The sequence below is a fragment of the Tyto alba genome, unplaced genomic scaffold (assembly GCF_018691265.1).
Source record: "Tyto alba isolate M040663 unplaced genomic scaffold, T.alba_DEE_v4.0 Super-Scaffold_45, whole genome shotgun sequence".
Lineage (NCBI taxonomy): Eukaryota > Metazoa > Chordata > Aves > Strigiformes > Tytonidae > Tyto > Tyto alba.
In genome coordinates, this window is record NW_024881321.1 from 39906145 (window position 1) to 39928646 (window position 22502).

General features: G+C 46.4%; 1 protein-coding gene across 1 annotated transcript in view; it reads left to right on the forward strand.

The window, feature by feature from the left end:
* The window catches only part of LOC116962644 (proline-rich protein 2-like), a 47260-nt gene that overhangs the window by 17822 nt on the left and 6936 nt on the right, over positions 1-22502 (forward strand). The window contains exons 2-4 of the mRNA XM_042805838.1: positions 21137-21315; positions 21508-21780; positions 22219-22389. Of these exons, the coding sequence (XP_042661772.1) occupies positions 21137-21315; positions 21508-21780; positions 22219-22389 (623 nt within the window). The remainder of the gene's footprint in view (positions 1-21136; positions 21316-21507; positions 21781-22218; positions 22390-22502) is intronic.

Here is a 22502-nt window from a genome sequence, read left to right on the forward strand (position 1 = left end):
AGTAGCCATAGCATGTAATCTGGCATTAGTATTAACATAAATCAGTGGCAGGAATTAACAATATTTCTAAAGTCTTATATGATAACTGGATCCACACTATATTGTTTAGTCCTCCTGGGCATTTTAATAATCATGTAATAGAAATGTTGGAGTAGCTGAGATATTCTTTATATTGCTCTATGAAAGGTCTTTAACACAATGTCTTTAGCAGACAGTTTTGATAGAATGTGTTGTACAAAAAGAAATATGCCTATTTTGGTAATATGGGTATGTTTCATTAGCTCAGCCCGCAGCGATATGACATTACATTTAAAAAGGAATACAATTAATAACAATGAGAGGGGTTTTTTTTAGCTCTCAGAGTATAGCTGGAGGAACTGAGCAAGGTGTCAGGGCAATTAAATAGAGGCACTGTATTACCTTTGTCTGAACACTCATAACATCATCCTGTCTCAATATGTTGAATAGGGGGTTTCTTTGCAGTAGGATTCCTAATTTATTTTGATGTTTCCTATAACTCAGATAATAATAAGATGGACTTTTTTATTAATCTTTAAAAATGTACAAATCTTGGGTATTAGCATGTCTGTGGATCCATATATTTTCCATTTTCCATAGAGTATGGAACGATTGTATGAGAGATACACACAATAGCTTCTCAGCACTGAACTTAATGGAACCATCGTATCAGCGCCGTGGAAAAGTACAAAATACTGCTGGTGCATGTACAGCACATGGATTAGATAACTGCAGTCCAGGGAAAAAGTTATACTTTGAGACTATTAAAATAATCAACATGGGTATTATTTTATTCAGCATTAACCTTTATGTTCTACGTTAAATGACAATGAAACTAGTGGAACACAATCCTTCCCTAGAGTAACAGTATCCGGCATTTCTTTCATCTCTAAAGAGGTTTCTTAATATCCTGCAATCCTAAAAATGCTATTTTTCCCCCACTGCAGGTCAAATTTAATAACAGTAACAGGAGATAAATGGATTGGGCTCAGCTGAGCCTTCGGCAGCCCTGTGGATGGGAGGCAGGCATCTCTGCCCTCCTGAGAGAAGCCGTAGAAGTCGTCAGCGGGGGCACTTCAGGGATGGCCTTGGGGGACTGAGTCCTTCCTCCTGCTCGGGACGCAGTCCTTCCCACTGCACTCACTTTTCTGCCAGAGGCTCTTCCACTGGTCCCAGTCTGACCTACACGTCTGGCTGGGAAGGCCAGGAGCCCACCCGGGCCCTGGGGATGAGGGTGGCAAGGATGTAACCTGAGGCCTCGCCGCAGCTGACACCCAAATGTGCATGGACGTTTTAAGAAAGGCTGAAAGCGTCTCTTTTGCAGAGACAGCTCGCTTGTGCTTCTCACGGCAGCAACAGTTATGTGGGAAAAAGTGTTAGGAAGTGCAAAAGCAGAAGCGATCTTCCCCTCTCCCCACACCTCCATGCGCCCTGGGCACACTGGCGCCATTTTATGGGTGCCTGGCAGCAGCGCACCGGAGGCCGCAGGAAAACACCGGCCTGGGGCCCAGGAGGTTTAATGAACAACTCCACAGCTGTTCATGAGTAACATATTACAGCTCGGCAGAGAACATTTTCCCAACCCACGGAGCTCCAGGTTACTCCTCCCACAGCAGCGCCTGGGTTAATGGCACATGGCGCCGGCCACCCCAGCCCATTCCCAGGCAGCAGCTGCCCCTGGCCCTGCTTAGCCCCACACGTATGCGGCAGCACATGGCGCCTCGAGCGATTAAATCGCCCCAACGTGCCGGGGAGGGCCCCCCTCCCCTGCTAAGTGTTATTGACAGACCCATCAAAGGCAGTGATGCATCGGTGCCTGCCTCAGCCCCAGCAGGCCAGGCCGGGGGCGACATGCGGTCGCCGTGGCAACGGCAGGGCGCGGGGCCTGCTGGGAGGGGCGTGGCGGCCGCCCGGCGGCCATGTTGGCGGGGCCCGGCGGAGAGGCCTCGCGCCCTCCCATCGATCTGCCGGGCCTCAGCACGATCGACCACTCCAATTTGCAGGAATTTATGGTATCGATGTGGGGCTGATTAACATTTTGCACCAGAGCGGTTCAATACAGGCTGGTAACAGCTTTTAATGATTAATTGACTTTTACGATTCCGCCTCGGCGCTGTCAGTGAGCTGTGAACGGCGGGCACGCTCCTCCCCAGGCCGCTCTCCAGTGGCACGGGGCAGTGATTGAGCACCTGGAAAATTAGTGTCCTTGCTGTCTCGTTTTATGAAAGATAAATGCTATGACATTTAATGCAGACCTTAATTTAGAACAGAGCTAAGCAGATCATTTTGCAATTTAATCATAAACAGGTAAATATCAAAACTTGTTTAGCATTTCACGAGTTAGGTCGACAGACAGTAGAGGTAAAGGAAGCTGCAGTGGAATGGCAGAGCTAAGGTAAGGTAAGGTAATGAGACTTGGAGCCAGTGATGTTTTAATAATATCGTCAGTATAAACGCAGACAGTATCACATCCACAGTTCAGGCATGGTCTTCCCACATGGCCATCTCGTGCTCTCCTTCTCTTTCCTCCTGTAATCTCATTCACTGTTCCCACGCTAGCTGTAAAATGAGGGCTTCCGACACATGACATGATATATGAAAAAAAAAAAAAATGTCACCTACAGTTAATCTGTTACCTAAAACAAACATAAACATTATGGAAAAATTGCAAAGGAAAACAAAATTTTATTATACTCCATAACAACTGAAAAAAGATTGTCTGGAAGGCTGTGTGCTGTCAACTCCTACCTTCCTGTGTTCATATTTATAGCCTATTCCTTTGCATTCATTTTAATTAAAAAGATTGTAAGTTTCTTTTTAAATAACTGTCTAAACAAAGTGTCATATTATGCATGCTTATACATACAAAAGCTAAAATGGCATATTTTGATCCTCTTTGAAATGTTTTCCTCTGCCTTCTCACCGCTCCATCATCCCCCTGTATTTGAGCCGATTTACAGAGGAAATGAGGCCGCAACGGGCCAGATTCTTAAATCATTTTGACCCACTTCGGAAGAGCTGGAGAGCTGCCGAATCTCCCCATTCGAGGATTCCCTTGGCACGAGGGAGTTCCCAGCTCGTACAAAGCTGACAGAGCCAATTCCTACGCCATCTGTTCCCGCAGAACCCGTTTAGAGGAGCCTAGTGGGGGCAGAGTAGGGGTGCAATTGAGGTATTTCTGCATATTTCCCTCTTCCTTTCCAAGGCCCTCACGGGAGCAATAGCTAAGCTGTTAAAGTGCAGCATGAGTCCCTGAAACAGAAAGCTACAACAGGCTCCCTCGCAGCTCCCCGTGTCCCTCTGAGCTGCACCCAGTTCTCCTTTTATAAATTGGCTGGGATGCTCCAAGAAGCTGTGCAGACGAGGCCAGCTCCAAAGGCTCTTTTAGCCTGAATCACTTTATGAAAGTTGTTGTCAAGGAGCAATCAAACAAAGAGTTAAATTGCAAAACTGACTGGGCAGCAACCTCTGGGGAAAAGGGGACAAATTTCTGGACACGGCTGAGTGCATCCACATCTTAACCCTGATCAGCAGAAGTCAGAAGAGTTCGTTTAATAGCAGCCCTCCGTGCTGTCGCGCCAGCTATGTGATACCTGGAAGGGGGTGTGTAGTTCTTGCATCAGAATTCACAGTGCTGAGCAAGACACCTAAAGCTCTGTGTACACTGGATGTTTGCCTATGGATTTGTCCTGATGAGCTTTGTGACACCCCGCCCCTGGCACTGTGATCAAAATGGCATGTCTTCTGGCAGGTATCTCCACTCGAAAGCACCGTTAGCTGAGAGCTCGTAAGGGATGGCTTTTTAAACCACTTCTCAACTGGTGCCGCTTGTTACACTGCCACCCGACACTGGGAGCACGTCCCCTCCCTCCTCCTCAGCGCACGGCCAGGCAGGCTGATGGGGAAGTGGGGTGCACGCTCCCCTGGAGCCAAGTAGGGACAGAGTCCACACGGTCAACCTATCTCAGCAACGAGGTGGTGACTAGATGCTGAGGGGGAGCCTTGACATGCGATTTCTTTGTATTGTTTTTTTGCCACCACAGTTCAGATACTTGCTTCTGTCTCTCAGCCCGAGCTTCTGTGCAACTGACACTTTTGGAGTGTGACAGCATGCCACCCTGTGCACGGGGCAGACCGAGAGGTGCCTTGCAGCGTCCCAGAATCCAGCTTTGTTGCCCCAGGGAGGGAAAGCGGAGCATGTCCCCAGGGATACTCCAGCTATGAGAGGGGAGGGGAAGCAGCGAAACCTGTCGGAGAGCCATACTTGGACACTGCTGTCACTGGGTAACTGGGGGAACGGCTGCTGATCCTGGGAGGAGCAGCAGGTTCCCTGACGCATATTCTGACCTCTCACTTCATGTCATCAGACAGCCTGGCTTTCAAGGACGCAGGACACCAGTTAAATGGCTATTATAATAGCCCATTATAACCCGGGCAAAGGTCAGTCTAAGCCACCGCTCTCACTTTGCTTGTGCTAACAGTTGACCCTCAACAGAGCTTGAACGTGTCCACACAGACTGTCTCTCCACTGACCCCGCAGTTTGCAGATCCAGGCTAGAGGGTGTGTGCATTCTGTCTTTAGAGCTCAACAGAATAAATTCCTGGGTTAGGTCACAAGCTTGGGTTGAGGTATAGGAAACAGGCAGGCAGAAAAGGCTTGAATTCCCTTGACATCAACTGAGGAAAGCTAGCACTTTGAAAGCAACCATGTGAAGATGTGTACCGTGAGATACTGTTCCTGTCCTGTGTGGTGACCCAGCTCCGGTCCCACAGCTGTGTGTACCCATACAGCTACAGCACTGGACCTAAGCTCACAAACCTTATCTCCTGGATCAGAATGCCATATAATCCATTTTGGCCTGGATCATGGATGGAGCAGACGTGTCCGTCTGTACTCACCAATGTAATCATAACCTAAGAATGGGCGCAGCAAGCTAAGTGTGCCACTGAAGCTAAGAGGAAATCCCAGTGAGGGGAGTTTTGCTCCCCGTCAGAGCTGCATCTAAGTTTGCCTTTGAACGCCAGCTTCTGAACCGTGCTCTCCTGTGGTTAGCTACCCGAGTCACACATTCAGAGACAGGTGGCTTGTCTCTGTTCTCCTATGGGATGGGGCTTGTGGTGATACTGCTTTTAGCTAGCAGTCTGTCGAGTATGTGCCCCAGAAGTGGGACTCCAGCCCTGTCTCAGCAGACCCTACAGTAATGTAGAGAAGGAGGGCTCATCAGAAGGATTTAGGCGAGAGTGGGAATAGTAATGAGTGAGTGCTTCTGTTTTCTCTGTGTTAGCCGGGTCACTATGCAGCCCAGAAAGCACAGCTCACAGATGCAGAGGGAGTAGAAAGGAGTGCTGTGAGTGGCGCAGGTAATGAGCATTCTCACTGAGAAAGGGAAGCTCTGAACCCTGGTTTTTGGTCCGTGCCTGTCTACACGCGATGCAAACGCAGTGCCTCGCCTTTGCTCTATTTAGCTCCGCAACTCCTGACTTCTCAGCTGCACTGTGGCTCACTTCAGTGTGAAGTATGATGTAGTCCTCTCCCCTGCTACCTCTTCTCTCTCAGTGAGAGTCTCCTTAAGAGACCTTCAAACCCATACCTTAGGTTAAAGAGAACTGAAAACTTTTATTTCCCAAAACGTTCAGCTGCCAGGCAATTTCACTAAAGGTAGACAGCAGTTGTCGTGTTTGAAAGGAAGTGGCTGAGAACTCTGAAACCAAGAGCATATGAGACTATGCTGACATGGTCTTTTGCAGATGGAGGTGAGCCTGTTTTGTCCGTTTTCCAAGCCAGCTGGGGAACTGCTTTACTGTAAGCTGATCCTGAGCTAATGCAACTACACAGCTTCATGTTCAAAAGCTTCTAGTTAGCACCACGTACCCCAGAAAAGAAGCAGAGGGGCTCTCAGTTGCTGTCAAAAGCCACAACAGTCCTACGTTCTGATCCTGTGCACCTTCGGGGCAAACCTCGTTGGTTCTGAACCAACAGGGTATGAGGTAGGGAAGGCCCAGTGAAAGGAAATAGGAATGGTTCAGCTATGTAGCCCTGTAGCAGGGCCAGTTCAAGATGTAGGACAAGCAGACTGTTGCTTTTTCTGCCTCCTGTTGCAAAAAAAAACCCAAACCAAACCAGCCAAACAACAAAGCAATAGCATTACTTTGCTCCAGACAGAGCCCCTGGAAATAAGGCAGGAGTCTGCACCTTGGGGCAGTAATTGGTGCCTCTGCTTCTTTATTTCCCTGGCAGGACCAAGACCCTTGTTCTCCTGAACCATCCTGTCCTGCCCCAGGCTCTGTGCTAGCCTTCACTTTCTGCTGCAGGGGAAAACAGGCGCCAGCTCCTCCCCAAGCAGGAAGGCTACATCGCTTTTTACCTGAGCTGGCGGTGGGTAGGAGTGGTTGGACACATACAGTAGGACTGTACTGGGCACCTAAGGACGTCCCACCCAGCAACATACGTGCCTTGGAAATGCCTGATCAAGACTGGCAGTGTTTTCTGTGTGACCCTCAGTGCATACCTACCTTCCGCTTAAGTTGCATTTTAGGTACATAAAAGATAGTTTGGGATCATGCCCAGGTTCATCTCATAGTGTCTTGAAGAGATTCTGCCTGCTTACCTGCAAAAACGAGACTTTGTTTCCTGCTCCTTTGGTGGAGGAGCTGAGGAAGCAGTAAGCATCCTGTGTATTCTGAATATGACAGCAGAACAAGAGCCACAGAAAGAGAAGGCAAATTACGTGGTCACCCACTGACGTCCCTGGCAAAAATTCCACTGACTTCAACAGCTTTCTATTCTATGTCTGTGTGTCCTTGTGTCTGAGTGCAGCCCCCTTTCAGTGGCACAGTCTTAACAAGTTGTATGGCTGCTACAAGGGGCAGGGCGCGACCTTCTCCATTTTCGTTATGGCGCAGTACACGCACTCTGAGTAGCAAGCAGCATCTCTTTCCATCAAGCCTTCTGCATCAGGTAATACAGGAAAACTATTGTACTATTAAGAAAGTGTTTCTCTCACAAAGTAGAATGACTGGCATTGAGTCTCTTCCCTCTCAATTCTGTCACGTTCCTCTCTATTCCATTGCATTTTGGGCAACACATATGCTGCATTCACTGACTATTCCCATATTCAGCCTCACTGACTTTTGTTTAGGTACATGGTTAGGGATACTGGGGGACGAGAGGGGTGGACTGTATTTATAACTATACCTCTTATATTTACCCATTCAAAAATAACACGATAAATTTTTGAGCAAAAGTAATATTCAGCACTTTGCCAAAAGAGACCATTGTTTTTCTGCAGGCACGTGCCAGCCGTTCCTCGACAAAATCCCACACATTATCTTTTTTCATGGGTTCAGAGGGCAGTAACCAAGTGTAATTTCCACCTGTAGGCACTGATTTAGTTTTGTTTTTATGATTCCTCTTCCAGATTTATAAGAGAATTTAATTAGGCTTCTTATAGATTTCTTTGGCAATTTTTGAATATATATATATATATATATATATTTCTCCTTCTTGATTACAATCCCCTTTAACTCACTGGATGTCCCAAATTATAAGCTTTGCATGGAATCAGTTGCCTTTGGCTATGTTTGGTATTATGTTACCTTCTGTTCAGTTAACGGTGTGGAGATAGGCCATAAGCACTGGAAAAACCTCAAAGCTCTTTTCTGCTGTTTTGAAATTGAGAAAGCAGAAACATAATTGCTTTTGTTGGATCACAATCCTGAATAGCAAAAGACTTTTTAAACATCTGCCCTTCCTTTGATTGGCTTTACATCTTCTCTCTTTTTTGTCTACTGTTCATTATTCTGCATTTTATTCACTAATGAAAAATTCTATCCATGACAATATTTTCATATGCTGTAAGATGACTGGGATTCAATGCATTTAATCTGATCTAGCCCTACAGAAAACCTTAATAGAATGTGACAATATATGTTAATTCTGTGAGGTTTGTATTTCCTTCTTGCTTGTGTAATATCTGATCTGTCCTGCCTACAATCTCAGTGCAATCTCCTGCAACCCTGACTTTTAACAGTGCCGGAGTCCAACTCCCAGGATGTATTTGCAACACCTATTGAAGTCAAACAACACTGCGTAGCTATATGGGAAATAAATTTTGCTTTCTTTGTCACTGGGGCCCTGCTCCCATTCAGATCTGTGGCAAATCTGGCACCGACTTAAATTCCGCCAAGATCAGGCATCAAAATTGTTCCGTTTTACACAGGATTCTCTCTGACAGGAGAACTCGCATGTGTCTCCATGTGCTGATCTCCTGCTCCCTCTTTATCACTAATCAAATGACTTGATATGTCTCTCTTCTCTTTTTTTTTTTTTTAATACCGCTGTCAAATACCTGTCATGATATTAACATTCATTCCCAGGGAAATGTAGCAGCCAGAAATAATGCTGAGCCCCGAGTGGACCGGAATAATCTGTTCATTCCGCAGGGAATAGCTATCTCTATTCAATAATAATATTGAAATTAAGAAATAACATTCTGTCTTTTAACATGGGAAGACAATACAAATAATTGGGGAATTTCCTAATGAGTCTGTTATTAAAACAGTATCTAGAGGAAACCTGAGCATTCAGCCAACTGAAATGTGTCCTTTTATTTTTTTTCCTGGTTTGAGCATAATGCTTGACATCAATACCACAAGTATTTTCAGTGCTACCTGGGAATAAGGGGGAACGAAGGCAGGAGGCTTTTGAAAAGTCACTTCTGATTTTTCTCATTTGAGAGCTAAGTATTTCAAAAGCAATGAGGGCCAAATTTTCAAGAGCTGATAGTCCCCAGTTGGATCCAGATTTTCAGAAAGATTCCATTCTCATTTACACTTCTCAATAGAGCATTTTTCCACAAGTGCTCAGCAGCCAGCAATTCTTTCTGGCCAGGAAGCCATTGAGAGAGCTGGCCTCTTTTTTTTTTTTTTTTTTTTTCTTTTTTCCCCAGTGCCTAAAAGGGAACGGGGAGCTCTTTTGTAAATCAGGTTCTTCAGACAAGTTATGCCTGATGAGCCTGGCTATGAGGAAAGAAGTGAAATGTAACTTTCCTCTCTGAAACCTCTAGAGGCAGCGGGTGCTAGAAAGACGCAGTGTACTGCTGGGCAGAGATAGCTCCGAGAGAGCTAGCCTGGAGACTGGAAGAAATGGAGAAACACCCATAATTCCTCCTGGAGCTGTGCAGTGTATGAGGGAACAAGCATTTCCATGAATACCGGAATTATTCCGGAAGCCTAGTTTCCAATGGAGTTAGTGTTTCATGGCTGACTGACATTTTAAATGAATTATACTATTGCTGCGATATGAATTCTGCCCTTATCAGACACTGGAGAATCCATAGGGGAGAGAAGCCTTAGCTGCGGAGTGGATTCCCTTATATCTAATAAGGTATAAGCTCTGACTGAAGCTTTCCTTCACATACATCCAGTCTCTCTCCCAGGTGGATTCGCTCTGTGTCAAACACGAACCGAGCGTGGGCTGCAGCCCTTCCGTCAGTAGGAAAACTCTTCAGCTTTCTATTTTCACGAAAACTTATGAACTTGTTTATCTCGGAAACCTCTACCTTTCTGAGAGGTTTAGCTACAGTTGGCCGGCGGGTTCGAAAGTTACCGGACGACCGCGTGCACAAGCTCACGCGCACAGCAATTACGTGAGCTGTGCCTCCTCATGGAGCCAGGCTGAAAACACCCACTGCTAAACTCTAAACGGCTGCAGCCTGCTGCGTCTACGAGCGAGCTGGGCAGGCTGTAATAAAGGACTAGAATGGAAAGAGGAATCAATTATTCCGAATCTCCTGTCCCATATAGCAATCAATCGCATGTCTCCCTCCATCCCTAGCCATCGGGTCTCCCCGGTGCAGAGCCCCTTTGGCGGGGAGCGCGGCGGGGGGGGGGGGGGTGGGCAGTCAGGGGAGCTGGAAGCGTTCCTGGCCCGTCTGCCAGTGTGAAGGATTGGCAGTGCTCCTTGCAGTTTCCTTTCCCATGAGCAACTAGCAGCAATCAAATACAATCTAGCCCTCATTATTTGCCGTTAGTTTCTTTGATTGTGATTTGGAAATACGTTGCTAAGGAAAGCAAAAGCCGTGGTTAACTTATTGATAGAAAACAAGAGTCACAGAAAACATCTGGAGAGCCAGATGAGTACAAGCCATTGTTTAGTTTAATACCCTTATAATATTTGCTGCAAACAGCCAAGCTGAAGGGTGGATTCTTCATCATTTTTATTATGTGCTTATTCCAAAATATTAGTGAATGGGCTTTGACAGCAATGTTTGATCCATGCCCTTTCGCCCAGACATTACCATGCCTTGGCTTCCTGAGGCTGTGTAAAGCCAAATTATCAGAACACAGTATCAAAATGTAAGAATGGTCATACTGGATCCTACCAACGTCCCTCTAGACTCTTGCCTCTGACGGTGACTAATAGCAGATGTTTAGGGAAAAATACAAATCCAAAAAATGCAGCCGTTGCTCGCCAATACACCCTCCTAGCTTCTAGTGATTAGCAGCTAGAGAACAAGCTGAGCCAGAGGTGATACCTTTGTATTTAATATGGCTAGATGGATTTTTTTTCTTCTGGGATTCTCCCCCTCAGCCTTTAAAGGTAGAAATAATGAAGAGCTTATGTTTTCTCTAGGGAAAAATGCCAAAGGGGGAAATCCTACAGCTCAAAACTTTCAGAGTCACCCCCAGGGAACGGGCTCCATCAAGCTGCAGGGGCACGTCTAACCCTAAATTAGAGACACTCGGCCTCCGATTTGAACTTTTGGTGGTCACTGTTCAGCTAGCCATGCATCCTGTTGTTGGGCAGCAGAAAGCATGGGGGGAACGGGGTGGAAGGAGACTGCAGCTGCCCGGAGACTCCCTTCAGGCGAGTAGGAGGAGAGACCAGCACATCGCCTGGCTGGTCATACAGCCCATCGGGGCCAACACCCTGGTTGGAACGTGCTCCTCAGACACCTTTCAGCAGGGTGGTCTCTGAGTGCATACAGATAGTTGACAGAAATGTGGTTAATGGCCAACTTTCTTCAAGTCTTTCCAGGTTCATTCCTACGCTGATCACAGTTACTCAACAACTGTGCTTTACACCTACGTCAGTGTGTTGCAGGTTTGTTAAGGAATCCTCTGCGGGCCTGGAAGGACAGATAAATGTTAGTGTATTTCCAGTTTTACAGGTACTGAAAATGAGACAAAGAGGTGAAATCACTTGCCTGAAGTCCGCAGAGTGAATCAGGAACTAAACCAGGTGTGGAAACTACACACTCCTAATTCTCTCTTTTCAGTGGCTAGCCAGCACTTCCTTTCACCTAATTTCCTGTTAAATCTAGAGATGTAATCCACACATATATATATATATATATATATATATATATATATATGTACCAAGAAGACTGTTTCCTCACAAAACTTTATGCAATATTTATAGCATGTGCTTATGATAGTGAACATCTACAAAATTACATTGCTTTTACTCTATAAGTGATATTTTAACTAACAAGAATTATTGCATTAAAAAAAATGGACTGGCATTTCCAGAAATACCATTTTTTTTTTTCCTAATTCACACATCAGATCTGAATTCCTTACAATATAAAGCTATTTGTAGTGCCAATACATTTTTGTGCTTCATTCAGTCAAATTTTATTGTGAATTTAGATCAGCCATGTAATTTCACATGCCACAGAAATATGAACTTTTTGAGGAAGGGAAGGGAAGGGAAGGGAAGGGAAGGGAAGGGAAGGGAAGGGAAGGGAAGGGAAGGGAAGGGAAGGGAAGGGAAGGGAAGGGAAGGGAAGGGAAGGGAAGGGAAGGGAAGGGAAGGGAAGGGAAGGGAAGGGAAAAAGGAAAAGGGAAGAGGGAAAAGGGAAGAGGGAAGAGGGAAAAGGGAAGAGGGAAGAGGGAAGAGGGAAGAGGGAAAGGGGAAAAGGGAGAAAGGGAGAAAGGGAGAAAAGAAGAAAGGGAGAAAAGAAGAAAGGGAGAAAAGGAAAGTGTGGATGAGAAGGAGAGAGGAAGGGTGGGAGGAAGGAAGAGGGGAAGCAAACCTTGGATGCATTTTATCTGCCCGAGTCAAGTGACTACCTTACTTCTTCATGCTCACTTATAATTAAGTCTGATTTTTTCTTATGTATTTGCCATTGTTATGAAGTCATTCATACTCTAGGTACCTTTTTATAGCTTAACATGATCAAACTGTTAGTTTGTGAGAAGTGGCTGCTAAGCTTGTGTTGTGCCCATGGCTCAGAAACGCTGACTCCTGAGGAAGTTCTCTGAGCAGAGGGCATTAATGAGGGCATCCACTGTAGCCTTTTCTAATTCTATGGGGGCTGTTCCTGCCCTTTGTCACATCACATTCATTTATACCCAAAACTGGTCCTGAAGCCACCCCCACTGAATCACCCTCCAAGGCAGAACGGACATGGTGTACTCCCTGCTCTCCACTATTCCATTAGACCTTGTTCACTACATGTGAAAGGGCTTGCCAGCAAAGCTACACTAATATAATACCAACAGAGCCACCTCAGTGGAACTGTTTTGATGAACAAAATAATAAACCAGCAAAAATACTTTTTTTTTTTTTTTTTTTTTTTTTTCCCTGATATTGTTCTGTCTACCTCAGGCAATTGTTTTCATGCTTCTGACTGACACAGCAAGGACAGAAAAACTCTCTGTGTAGACAAGAAATCCTGAGGGGCGGGAACAGAATATTCACTGCTGGTTCTGGTTGCATCTCAGTTGTGACTTTGGGCTGGCTGCTTGTATGAGGAAGTTTGCTTTTAGAACTGGAGATTTGGGGCAAATGCCTTTTTTTTTTTTTTTTTTTTTTTTAATTTTGCTTATTTAAAAAGAACACTAGGATCTAGCATTTCCTGATGCTATAGGAAATACTAAGCCAAAAAAACAGGTGCTTTGAGGAAGATCAACAGACAGCCAAAGGACTGGCAACGTTTGACCACTGGGACATATTTACTGAAAGAAGACCCTTTTTGAAGGACAGACTCCGTCTGAGCAACTGTCGAAATAGCCTTCTGGAAGCAAGTCTGGCAGAACTGATAAGCAGAGCTTTGAACTGAGAATTGAAGGGTACAGAGTCAAAGACTTGAATAATCTCCACATGCCCGTAGAACACCAGAGAAGAAAGGCTAGGTACACGAGGGTATGCCAAAGGATAAAGAAATTTCAGTGATCAGAATGGTGGGGAATAAGAAGAAGGAAAGTGCAAACTGATGAGAACTGCTTCCCAGTCAGCAATACAGTGGGTGTCAGGAGCAGGTCTTAACAAAGCTGTGGTGTGGGGTACGGAAATATTTAACAACAATATATGTACCAAAAAGGGGAAGAGCATGAACTGAGCTGGCAGGGCATTAGGTAGGACAGTTATGCACTGGTAACACAACAGAATAGCAATCGCGGCTGGAACACTGGTCTCGAAGCATATGCATTATTCAGAGAGGCAGAGATAAAGGTGAAGATGGGGGCAGAGAACTGCGCATTAATGATACGAAACACTGCAAAGAAGGATGTGCAGAAGGGATAGCATGCAAAAAGCAGAATTTGTTCCAGTTAAAATCACTTTGGGGAAAGCTGGTGAAAGAGAGTACTTGGAAAGTGTGAGCCCCCTGATTTGGCTCTGGTTATGGGTGAAGTTGGCAGTAATGCCATTAGAGAGATGAGTTCTATAGGGTTTGTATCATGCAGAGAAATTTTTACCTTCCCAAATACGGATCAAAGAACAAATGCCACTAATGATGACAGAATCCAGATACTTCTGGGTGTAGTAGTCAGCAAATTTCTTAACAAAATTCTCACAGAACCAGTAAAAAATGATGCTGATTGAGACTTGGTTTTGGTAACTGATGAGTGCAGAAAAAAATCACCTTGGCTCAAGTGGTCAGAGGCTGACGCTTCTTAATTAAAAGGAACAGATAAATGAGTCTGTTAATAAAGGTTTTCATTTCAGAAGGACAACGTTTGGTAAATTCATGGAACTGATTTCTAAAGTCAGATGGATTGCAGACTCCAGGCATTAAAATGTGAAGAGAGGCCCGGAGCTTCTACAGGTCTCAGCAACTAAAAGTTTTGGGAATCTGTGTAACAGACAAAAGAGAAAGCCTGGTTATACAACCAGCTTCAACAGAGGTACTAGGACATTACCTTATGTCTTTTAAAAGAAAGGCCAGGTGCTAAACAGGGAATGGACTAAAATGTGTCAGGAAAGATCACACGGAAGTCCTCCTAAGCTTTCTTGGACAGGATGGTATCCCACACACAGAGAGAACAGGGTAAACACTGCCTATTTGCCTTTCACTGCAGCATTTGACACAGTAGCACAGAAAATGTTATTTGTTAGCTGGAGCTCTGCGGAAAAGCAATATGTATAATAAGGATCTGCCTCGTAGAATACAGACACAACTGAAAAAAAAAAGTGTTACAAGGCTGGAGAGAAGCAATTAGGAGAGCTCTTCAAACTAAGTGTTGGGACCGATCTTGTTTAATATTTTCACAAATGTTCATAAGCACAGACTTTAAAATTTTTGATGACACAACAGAGAGGTGTCATTGATGCAATGAAAAGCATATCAATGCTCTGAAAACAGGTAAAGATTAAAAAAAAAAAAATGCAAATTAGGACTAACAGTACAATTTCCCCTAGTTGCTGCAAGTTTGTAAGTGAGCAGAAATACCTGGCCACGCTATCCAAGGTGACTCTCATAATATAACGTGACCCAGCCTTCAGAACAGGCAACTAAAATGCAGTGAGACAGAGATCAGAAAGTGTTAATGCTTTAGCAAAAAACCTGATGAGACCTTGTGTGCAGCTCTGAGCACCCATGGGCAGGAAAACTTGATTCCATCTGGAAGCACTGTGCAAAAACATGGTGAATGTGGCCAAGAGGAAACAAGAAGATGCTGGTATAACTTGGCTTGTTAAGCTGGGGGGGGGGGGGGGAAAGAGAATACAAGCTAGCCACAAGAAATCAGCAAAATCAGAAAATATTTCCTAGCTGTTAGTCATCAGTCGTGCTGTGGGGGGAAAGTGAGCACCAAGTATCTAACGGAATTTAAGACTGAACCTGATACGTTGTTGATTGAAAGCAAATCTACAGGTAGAGATAAGAGAAGGTTTTACGAGTCCGAGAAGCATCTTCTAGTCTGGTGGGCCTAACTGTGGCTGAATATCTAAGGAGGAGGTTAGAAGGAGAGATTTGTGTGATGAGAAAAGACTGCAGGTCTCCTTCAGTGTTTGATAAATCTTTTAGCTGCTTCCAAATGCGAAACTTTTGTTAGTTTGCCAAACATTAACTGAAACACAAAGATCTAAGTCTTGCAAAAATCTTTTCAAGTTTGAGCAATATTCAGTAGCTTGAATGGTGAAAGAGGAAGAATGTGGATTTTCATGTAAAATTTAAAACATTTTTCTCAGGCTTGTCTAACTACTCAGCTGAACTTTACCATCTGAAATATTCAGGCTGGCTGTGTCCTACGTAGAAGACAAGCCCCATTCACCACCAGCCCGCCAGCCAAACTTTGAAAGTGAAAATAAAGTGGCCTAAGACATTTGTTTAATACCATCTCATACGTATGCAGTGTTGCTGTTTGCCAGTTTGAAGCTAAACCTCCTTGCAGAGCTGAGGGCTTGGGTCTCTTCTTGCAAGAGGCCATAGGAAATCACCGACTGGCTTCACTGGGATAATATATATGTGGAGTTCTTACAGCCGAGCAGGTGGATATTTTCTTCTCTGGCCACAGGGTCCCTCTGCTTCTGCTGCTTCTCCAGAGATGTCCTTGGAGCGAAATTTTCGACAAAAGTGGCAGGGTCCCCTGAGATATGTTCGCCTGAAGAGACTGGTGCTTGGTTATTCTTTGGCTCCCACCACTGCTAATCAGCCGTTCCCTGTGTCGTGCTCTACTCTTGAGACCCACCTGTCCACCCCCCGTCTTGCACCGTGCCTCTGGCAACTTACTGGTTTCCAGATCGGTGCCGCAGGCTGTCCCAGGCTGGCTGTGACTGACCATCCCTAACACCTGGCTCCAGCTGACACAGGAACCCTTGGAGCAAAACACACAAAAAAAGGCTTTGGGGTATGCATGTGTCTTCCACCACAGCCCAGCACAGCAGCTCCCTCACCTTTATACCTCCCGGTTCATGAAGTTTCACTAACGGGGTAGAGTGAGAAAAGTTTGAGTTTACTATTGTGTAAATCTCTGCATAAGCTGTGTGTGCCAGCCCTCGGTAAACAGATGCATTTCACCCCAGTGTGACCACGTGAGAAGATATTCCTATATTCATCATTTCTGCCAGGTTTTCATTTGGGGTTTTGGAGGTCTTTGTTTTGTTTTTATGACCCGTCTCATGCTGCTCGGCATTTCCGTTAATGCTTGGCTCCTAGGCTCATATGGTTATGCAGAAAATATTTGAATAAAAGGGAGGGTCCGACTCACCCTGTCACGAAGGAAAACTAGACGGCCTCATGCCTCAGAGAGGCATCACGGCCTGGATGGCAAATAAAGGGGTGCCAAAGTCAAACTGCATTCCAGTTGGCATGGCTGTAAATTGATCAAATGAGCTGTAGGCTGGGGTCATGTTTCCTGAGCGTTTTGCCACTGGCTACAGCATAAGTCAGGGCCCTTATTCAGAAGTGAACCCATCCAAGAGATTTTGTTTGACATGAGCAAAACGCATTCACACTCAGTAATAACAGCTCCCCTTGACTAGTCCTGAGTCCTGAGACAGTGCTGAACACAGCTTGTCCTTGTCTGCACTGCCTACAGAGACATAGGACAGGATCCATCTACCCTAACTTCAGCCATCTGGTCAGGTACACTATAACTAAGCTAGCTGTCTGGCCTCCTGCTGTAACCGACTGAGCGATGCAGGCAACTTCAAAAGGTGACTCATCCCTCCCTTCAATAGGTGCCTAAGCTAGCTGGCATGAATCACCCTCCATCTTTCTCCACTGAATACAGAGGGAGCCCAGACTTGGCCTACACATTGACTGGTATACGGCTAAAGTTAGCAAAGATAAATCCTGTCTGCAGTCAGTGCTGGATCTGATAACTCGACTGCTAAAGCCACATTTGAAGTGCAGGCACTGCTTTTAGAAATAGGTATCGTAAACTTATTGGGATCAGATGTTGTCCGTAAATAGGCAGTCCTAAAGGGGGGGGATGGGGCAAGGGGAGGGATAGTAACCCCTTGATTGTGAAATTACATGATTACTAAATGAATATGATTCTTCAGCAGGCTGGTTTTAATGTCTAGGTTGTGTTTCTGATGAAGGAAAACATGTTGTAGCACTGATCCATATCACAGTGCTCATGCTCTCTGCTATCAAGAGAAGGCAAGCTCTAAACACAGGATCTCTCAGATTTTTATTCATACCTGTAGAAATAAAGCCATAAGGTTGTTCTTTTTTAAAATCAAAATACTCTCTGTGCAGTGTATCTGATTCAAACCATATTGCTAGCAAGGTGGAACCTTGAAGACATTAAGATTTTTCTATGGTAAAAGTTAAAGATTAGAGGGCCCTGAGGAAACAGAACACATGGGCCAAAAGTTTTAAACCCAAATATTAAAGATAGTCAGCCAAGTCAAAACACTGGCATTTACATGAAGGGTTCATGAATTACAGAAGGACTGAGAACCCACTGAGCCTGCTTATTCCCTAGCACTTCTGAAAACTACTCCAGTTTTAATTAAATACCTTCATGTGGATGAAGCTGCTTCAATTTTGTACAAAGGAATTCATGTTCTCCTTGATTTACTAGAAAAAAAAAACCCAAAGGGTTTGGTCCCTTGTCTTTCTACACTGGGAAGGGAAGAAAGATGAGAGAAGCCTTTGGGGCTGAGAGAGGTTTTTTCAGTTGAATGCGAACTAACCCCTCAGAAAAAAACAAAACAAAACAAAACAAAGGAACCCATCACATAATTCACCAACAGCTCAGCAAAAGGACTTTGGAGAATCGGAAACTTCCCACCACAACTCAGCAGGTTTGGGATCATCCCCATGAGTTGCACAGCAGAAGGTACCTTTGACTTGCCACAGCTGATCCTGCCTAAGGCTCTCCTGGGACTGACCTGGGAAATGCCTTGCCTTGAGTTAGCTCAAGGAGCTGTTCTCACCTTTCGAGTATGAGAAAACTCAGAACACTGCAATCATTTCAAAACCAAAGCTTAACTTCTTCGAATGATAAGGAAAACCCCAAGGTACTCTAGATTACATAGCAAAAGAAAATAGGTGCCATATTTTAGGTCAAATTACAACGTTTATGTCCCGCCTGATAGAAACAAATGAGTATCTGCTACCGTAGAGGTAAAAGTAGGTCTCCCTCACAGATGTCAAGAGGACTTGTCCTAAGCTGGCAGATGTGGCAGCAGAATGTGCCACCTGTCACCCCTCTGGACTTGCAGTCATCGTGAGGTGACTGAAGAACAGGCATGGGGAATCCTCTGCCTGAAAGATGTCAGGCAGCTGTCCTTCCATCACTCTTCACGTAAAGGTGGAGGAAGAACTTTTCCTGTCTTAGTTTAAAAGATTCTCTCGGTTAAAACCAATAATACACCTTTCCCAGTGTAACCACAAGCCTGGGCTTCTCTGCTGTTCTTGTCCTGGGTGGTACAGCTTTGGACAAGGCACGAAAGATTTGTCTGTGTGCACCTTCTCTGTCCTCAGTATAGTGAGCGTTGGCGCCAAACACAACATCGGGGATGCCAGTCTTGGGGCAAGGCACTTGAAAGTTAAGTACTGAGACAATTAACCTTTAAGACACGTAAATTCTCCACTGTATCTAGTCATAAACCTCTCTAGCTTAACTCTAACTGGAGTGTATCTGATTTTTCGTGCCTACCCTGAGTCATCCCAGTCTGACTGTCAGAGGTCATTTATCGTCCATACATCCGAAAATGCATTCTTATTTCAGTGTAGACAGAAATTGCCCTTCCTCCCAATCGTTGACCAAGATGAGCATTCCCAGACTCCAGAATGAAAATCTATTCCTCTCTGTGGATATACACATTAAAATTTCTTGTCTATAAAACCAGTTCAGTGACAGTATTCTATTTCATTTCTGCCATGTGAAGTTTAGTTTGAATTTACAAGCTGTATTTTGGTACTGGAATAAATGTGTGTTCTTTTTAATTATTAGTGCTCATAAGGTGTCAGAAGATTACCTGGGATGGGGATTATGAACCACACCTTCACCTCTGGAAATGCAAAACCCAATAAAAGTTGACCAAGCAGCAGAGGTTTGATCAGGCAGTCGTTACTGACACTTAATTGACCGGTTTACGTAGTGGCCTGTAGTGCAGCACAATCAGAAAGGATGAAGTCCAGGTCACCTTGCAATTCAGATTTCTGCTGGTACCTAGGATGTTTGTGCTTTATACGATAAAGCAGGAAAGAGCACCTAAAAAATCTGCTTCTGGCTGCCAGGGGACTTCAGAGTTTGCCACACGCAGAAGTGATATCCAAGGGCATTGGACAGCCTGGGCTGACAAATAAACACAGTTGGAGTGGCTGATGCAAATACAGCTCTTGCTAGCCGGAGGGTATGCTACCATTCTATGAATCGAGGCATGGACAGAAAAGTTTCTGTGCTTCTTTGGGACTCCCTCCCAACACGCATGTAGAGAAGACCTAGGTAAACACAGCAAAATTGGTTATGTGCAATCGAAGACGTGGTTTGTATTCTGTATCTGTAATGGAAATACAAAAGCAGAATGAGGGTAATCATCAAACATTCAGAGAAACCTCTATTTTGGTTCAGTAGAAATGCCTGTATTTTATAATTCTAACCCAAGTCCTCGGAGGTGGCAAGAGCTGTAGAGGGGCAGGCACCTGTACAGACTGGATGTGGTCTTACCTGAGCCCAAACGTGTCCTAGAGAGTCTCTTTCTTTTTGCTGCCCACGCCACAGGCCTGGGGTGAGCAGGTTCCTAATCTGGGCAACTCACTTGGTGCCTTAAATGAACTGGGGTGGCCAGTCGCCTCCCAAAATAAGTGTCACTGACTGTGAACACAGGCATGGCTGCAGTGCCCTAGGAAAAGGGCAGTATATAATTTAACGTTAAAAATTAGCATATGCTCAAAAGTTTTGGGAACAGAGAGCTTCCTGGGTTACCAAAGAAGCAGCAGAAATGGGGGTCTTATTCACTTGTAAGATGCAGGAGCTGGCTGGGCCCCTCCCCGACCCCCCAGAAAAGGGGAAGAAGTAAAACGTGCTGGGCTTGGAGGGCCTCCTCCTATCCCCCCTCAACCGTGGCTTTGCTGGGATGTATTCGTTCTTCTCCCTGCTCCCACCCACTCCCCGCAAAAAAGCTCTACCAGCTCTTCACAGCTACAGACACATAAAAAAATAAAAATAAATAAAAACGCAGAGGCTGGGCAGTAACCTCCCAGCTGAGTTACAAAGCAGTTTTGGGCCAGTTTTTGTCAGTTCCTCTTGCCACGGGCACCTCCACGCTCCCAAAAGCGATCGCACCCCAGCCCCTCTCGCCACCGCCCCACTCCCGAGGGCAAGGGCGTCCCCCGCGCCCCCCCGCGCCCCCCCGCGCCCCCGGGCGGGCGGTGCAGCTGAACTCGCGGGGGTGTCCGGGCAGCAGCCTGGGACGTGCCATTAAAGAAATCACAGCGCGCCTTGCAGTCAGCGCCTGCTTTGCCTGGGACAGGGGTGTTTAAATAAAAATAAAATAAAATAATAAAAAAAAAAGTAAAAAAAAAAAAAAAAAAAGTAAATTTAAAAGAAGAGAAAATTAAAAAAAAAAAAAAAGGGGGGGGGGGGGAAGGTTCAAATAAAAAGGAGAGCAAATAAATCGCCCCCACCCCGAGCCTCGGCATTTCCGAGGAGTAAGGGCTGCGGGGGGCCCAGCGGGGGGGGGGGGGGGGGGGGGGGGGCGGTCGGACCGGAGAGCCAGGTCGGCGGGGGCGAGACCGGAGCGGCGAGGGGGGGTTCGGGGGGGGGGGGGGGCCGGGCCCCGTTGCCCCCCGTTCCCGGTTTTGCCCCTCCCCCGGCGTTGCGTCGCGGCCGCCCGCCCCCCGTTAGATGGCGCTACAGACTTTCCAACCACGTGTGTGGAGACAAGGGGGGGGGGGGGGGAAAGTAGTAGAAAAAGAAGAAGAAGAAGAAAAAAAAAAAAAAACAACTAACCCTCTTTTTGTCCGGAACGCGGAGAGCCGACCCCGCGGAGGGGTGCCCCTTCCCACGCGGGGAGCGCCCGCGGCCGCCCTGTTCCCAACCGGGGAGCTCGGCGAAACCGGCGCGCGGGTCCCCGCCGTCGGTCCGTCCCGTCGGTCCGTCCCGTCGGTCCGTCCCCGTTCCCCCCCCCCCCCCCCCCAGGCTCCTTTCCAAAAAGCTGCTCAGGCAACCTGCGCAGCCTGCCTGGGCTCTCTTGGTTGATTTTCATTAATTTTCATCAATTCCTCCTCGCTTCTTTTTTCCTTTTTATTTTTTTTTTCTTTTCTTTTAACTGCAATCCGCCTTTTCCCCCGGGTTTAGGACCCCGCAACTTTTCGGGCAGCCGGTCGGTGGCTGCCGCGGGGACCCGCCGGAGCGGGACCGCGTCCCGGCCGGGGGGCCGGTGCTGCCGGGTGAATGCGCTGCTCCACCGAAACGCAGCTCCTTAAAGCCACCCACCGACTCGCCATCGCTTCTCCAAGTCCCCCCCCCACCCCGGTCCCCAGCAGAAAGGCGGCCGCGTCCCCCCAACGCTGACACCCCCTCCCCCCCCTGTCCCGTGCCTGCCGTCGGGGCTGTGAACTTTCCGGTGGGGTAAGTTCTCCTTTAAGAAAGCGAACTGTTCTTTATGCATATTTAACGCTGTTTGTCTGCAGTGCCCAGCTGACGCGGGGCTGGAGGCTCACACGCGGGACCTGAATTGTAAGGGGAGTAAATCATCCACACTTTAAACGCACCCTCTGCCAGGGCTCCAGTTGGGAGCCCCTTGCCGTTGCTCTAAACACATGTAAGTCAGAACCGGGGGAGGGAGAGGGGAGGCTGAGTCTAATTAGGGAGATGAGTAGGATATTATTTTGTTCATTCCCATCGCAAAAAGAAAAGGAAAAAAAAAAAAAAAAAAACAACAACAACCAAAAAAAAAAAAAAACCAAAAAAAAAAAAACAACGAAACCAGATAATACAGTTTGGGGAAAGAAATCTGATCCTTGGACTTTTTAATTTTTTTTTTTTCCCGTCTTATTTTCCACCCAGCCCAGCGGTTCCTGAGCCCCCCCCCCCCCCACCTCATCACGCGTGTATCCCGAAGGTAGCCGAGCGGTTTGGGGGGTCCCTTCCCCACCCCCCCTCCCTTTGCCCTCCACGAAAGCGCTTTGCTGGGCGCGCAGGTGTGCGTGTGAGGGAGCGGAGAGGAGCGCCGGGAGGGTAAGTGAACCCCTTCCTTCAGCCGCCGGGGGTGGGGGGGGGGGCGTGGGGGGCAGGGGGACACCCCTCTTGTCAGCCGCGCGTCAGACGGCTCCGCCACCGCGCTGGGGTGG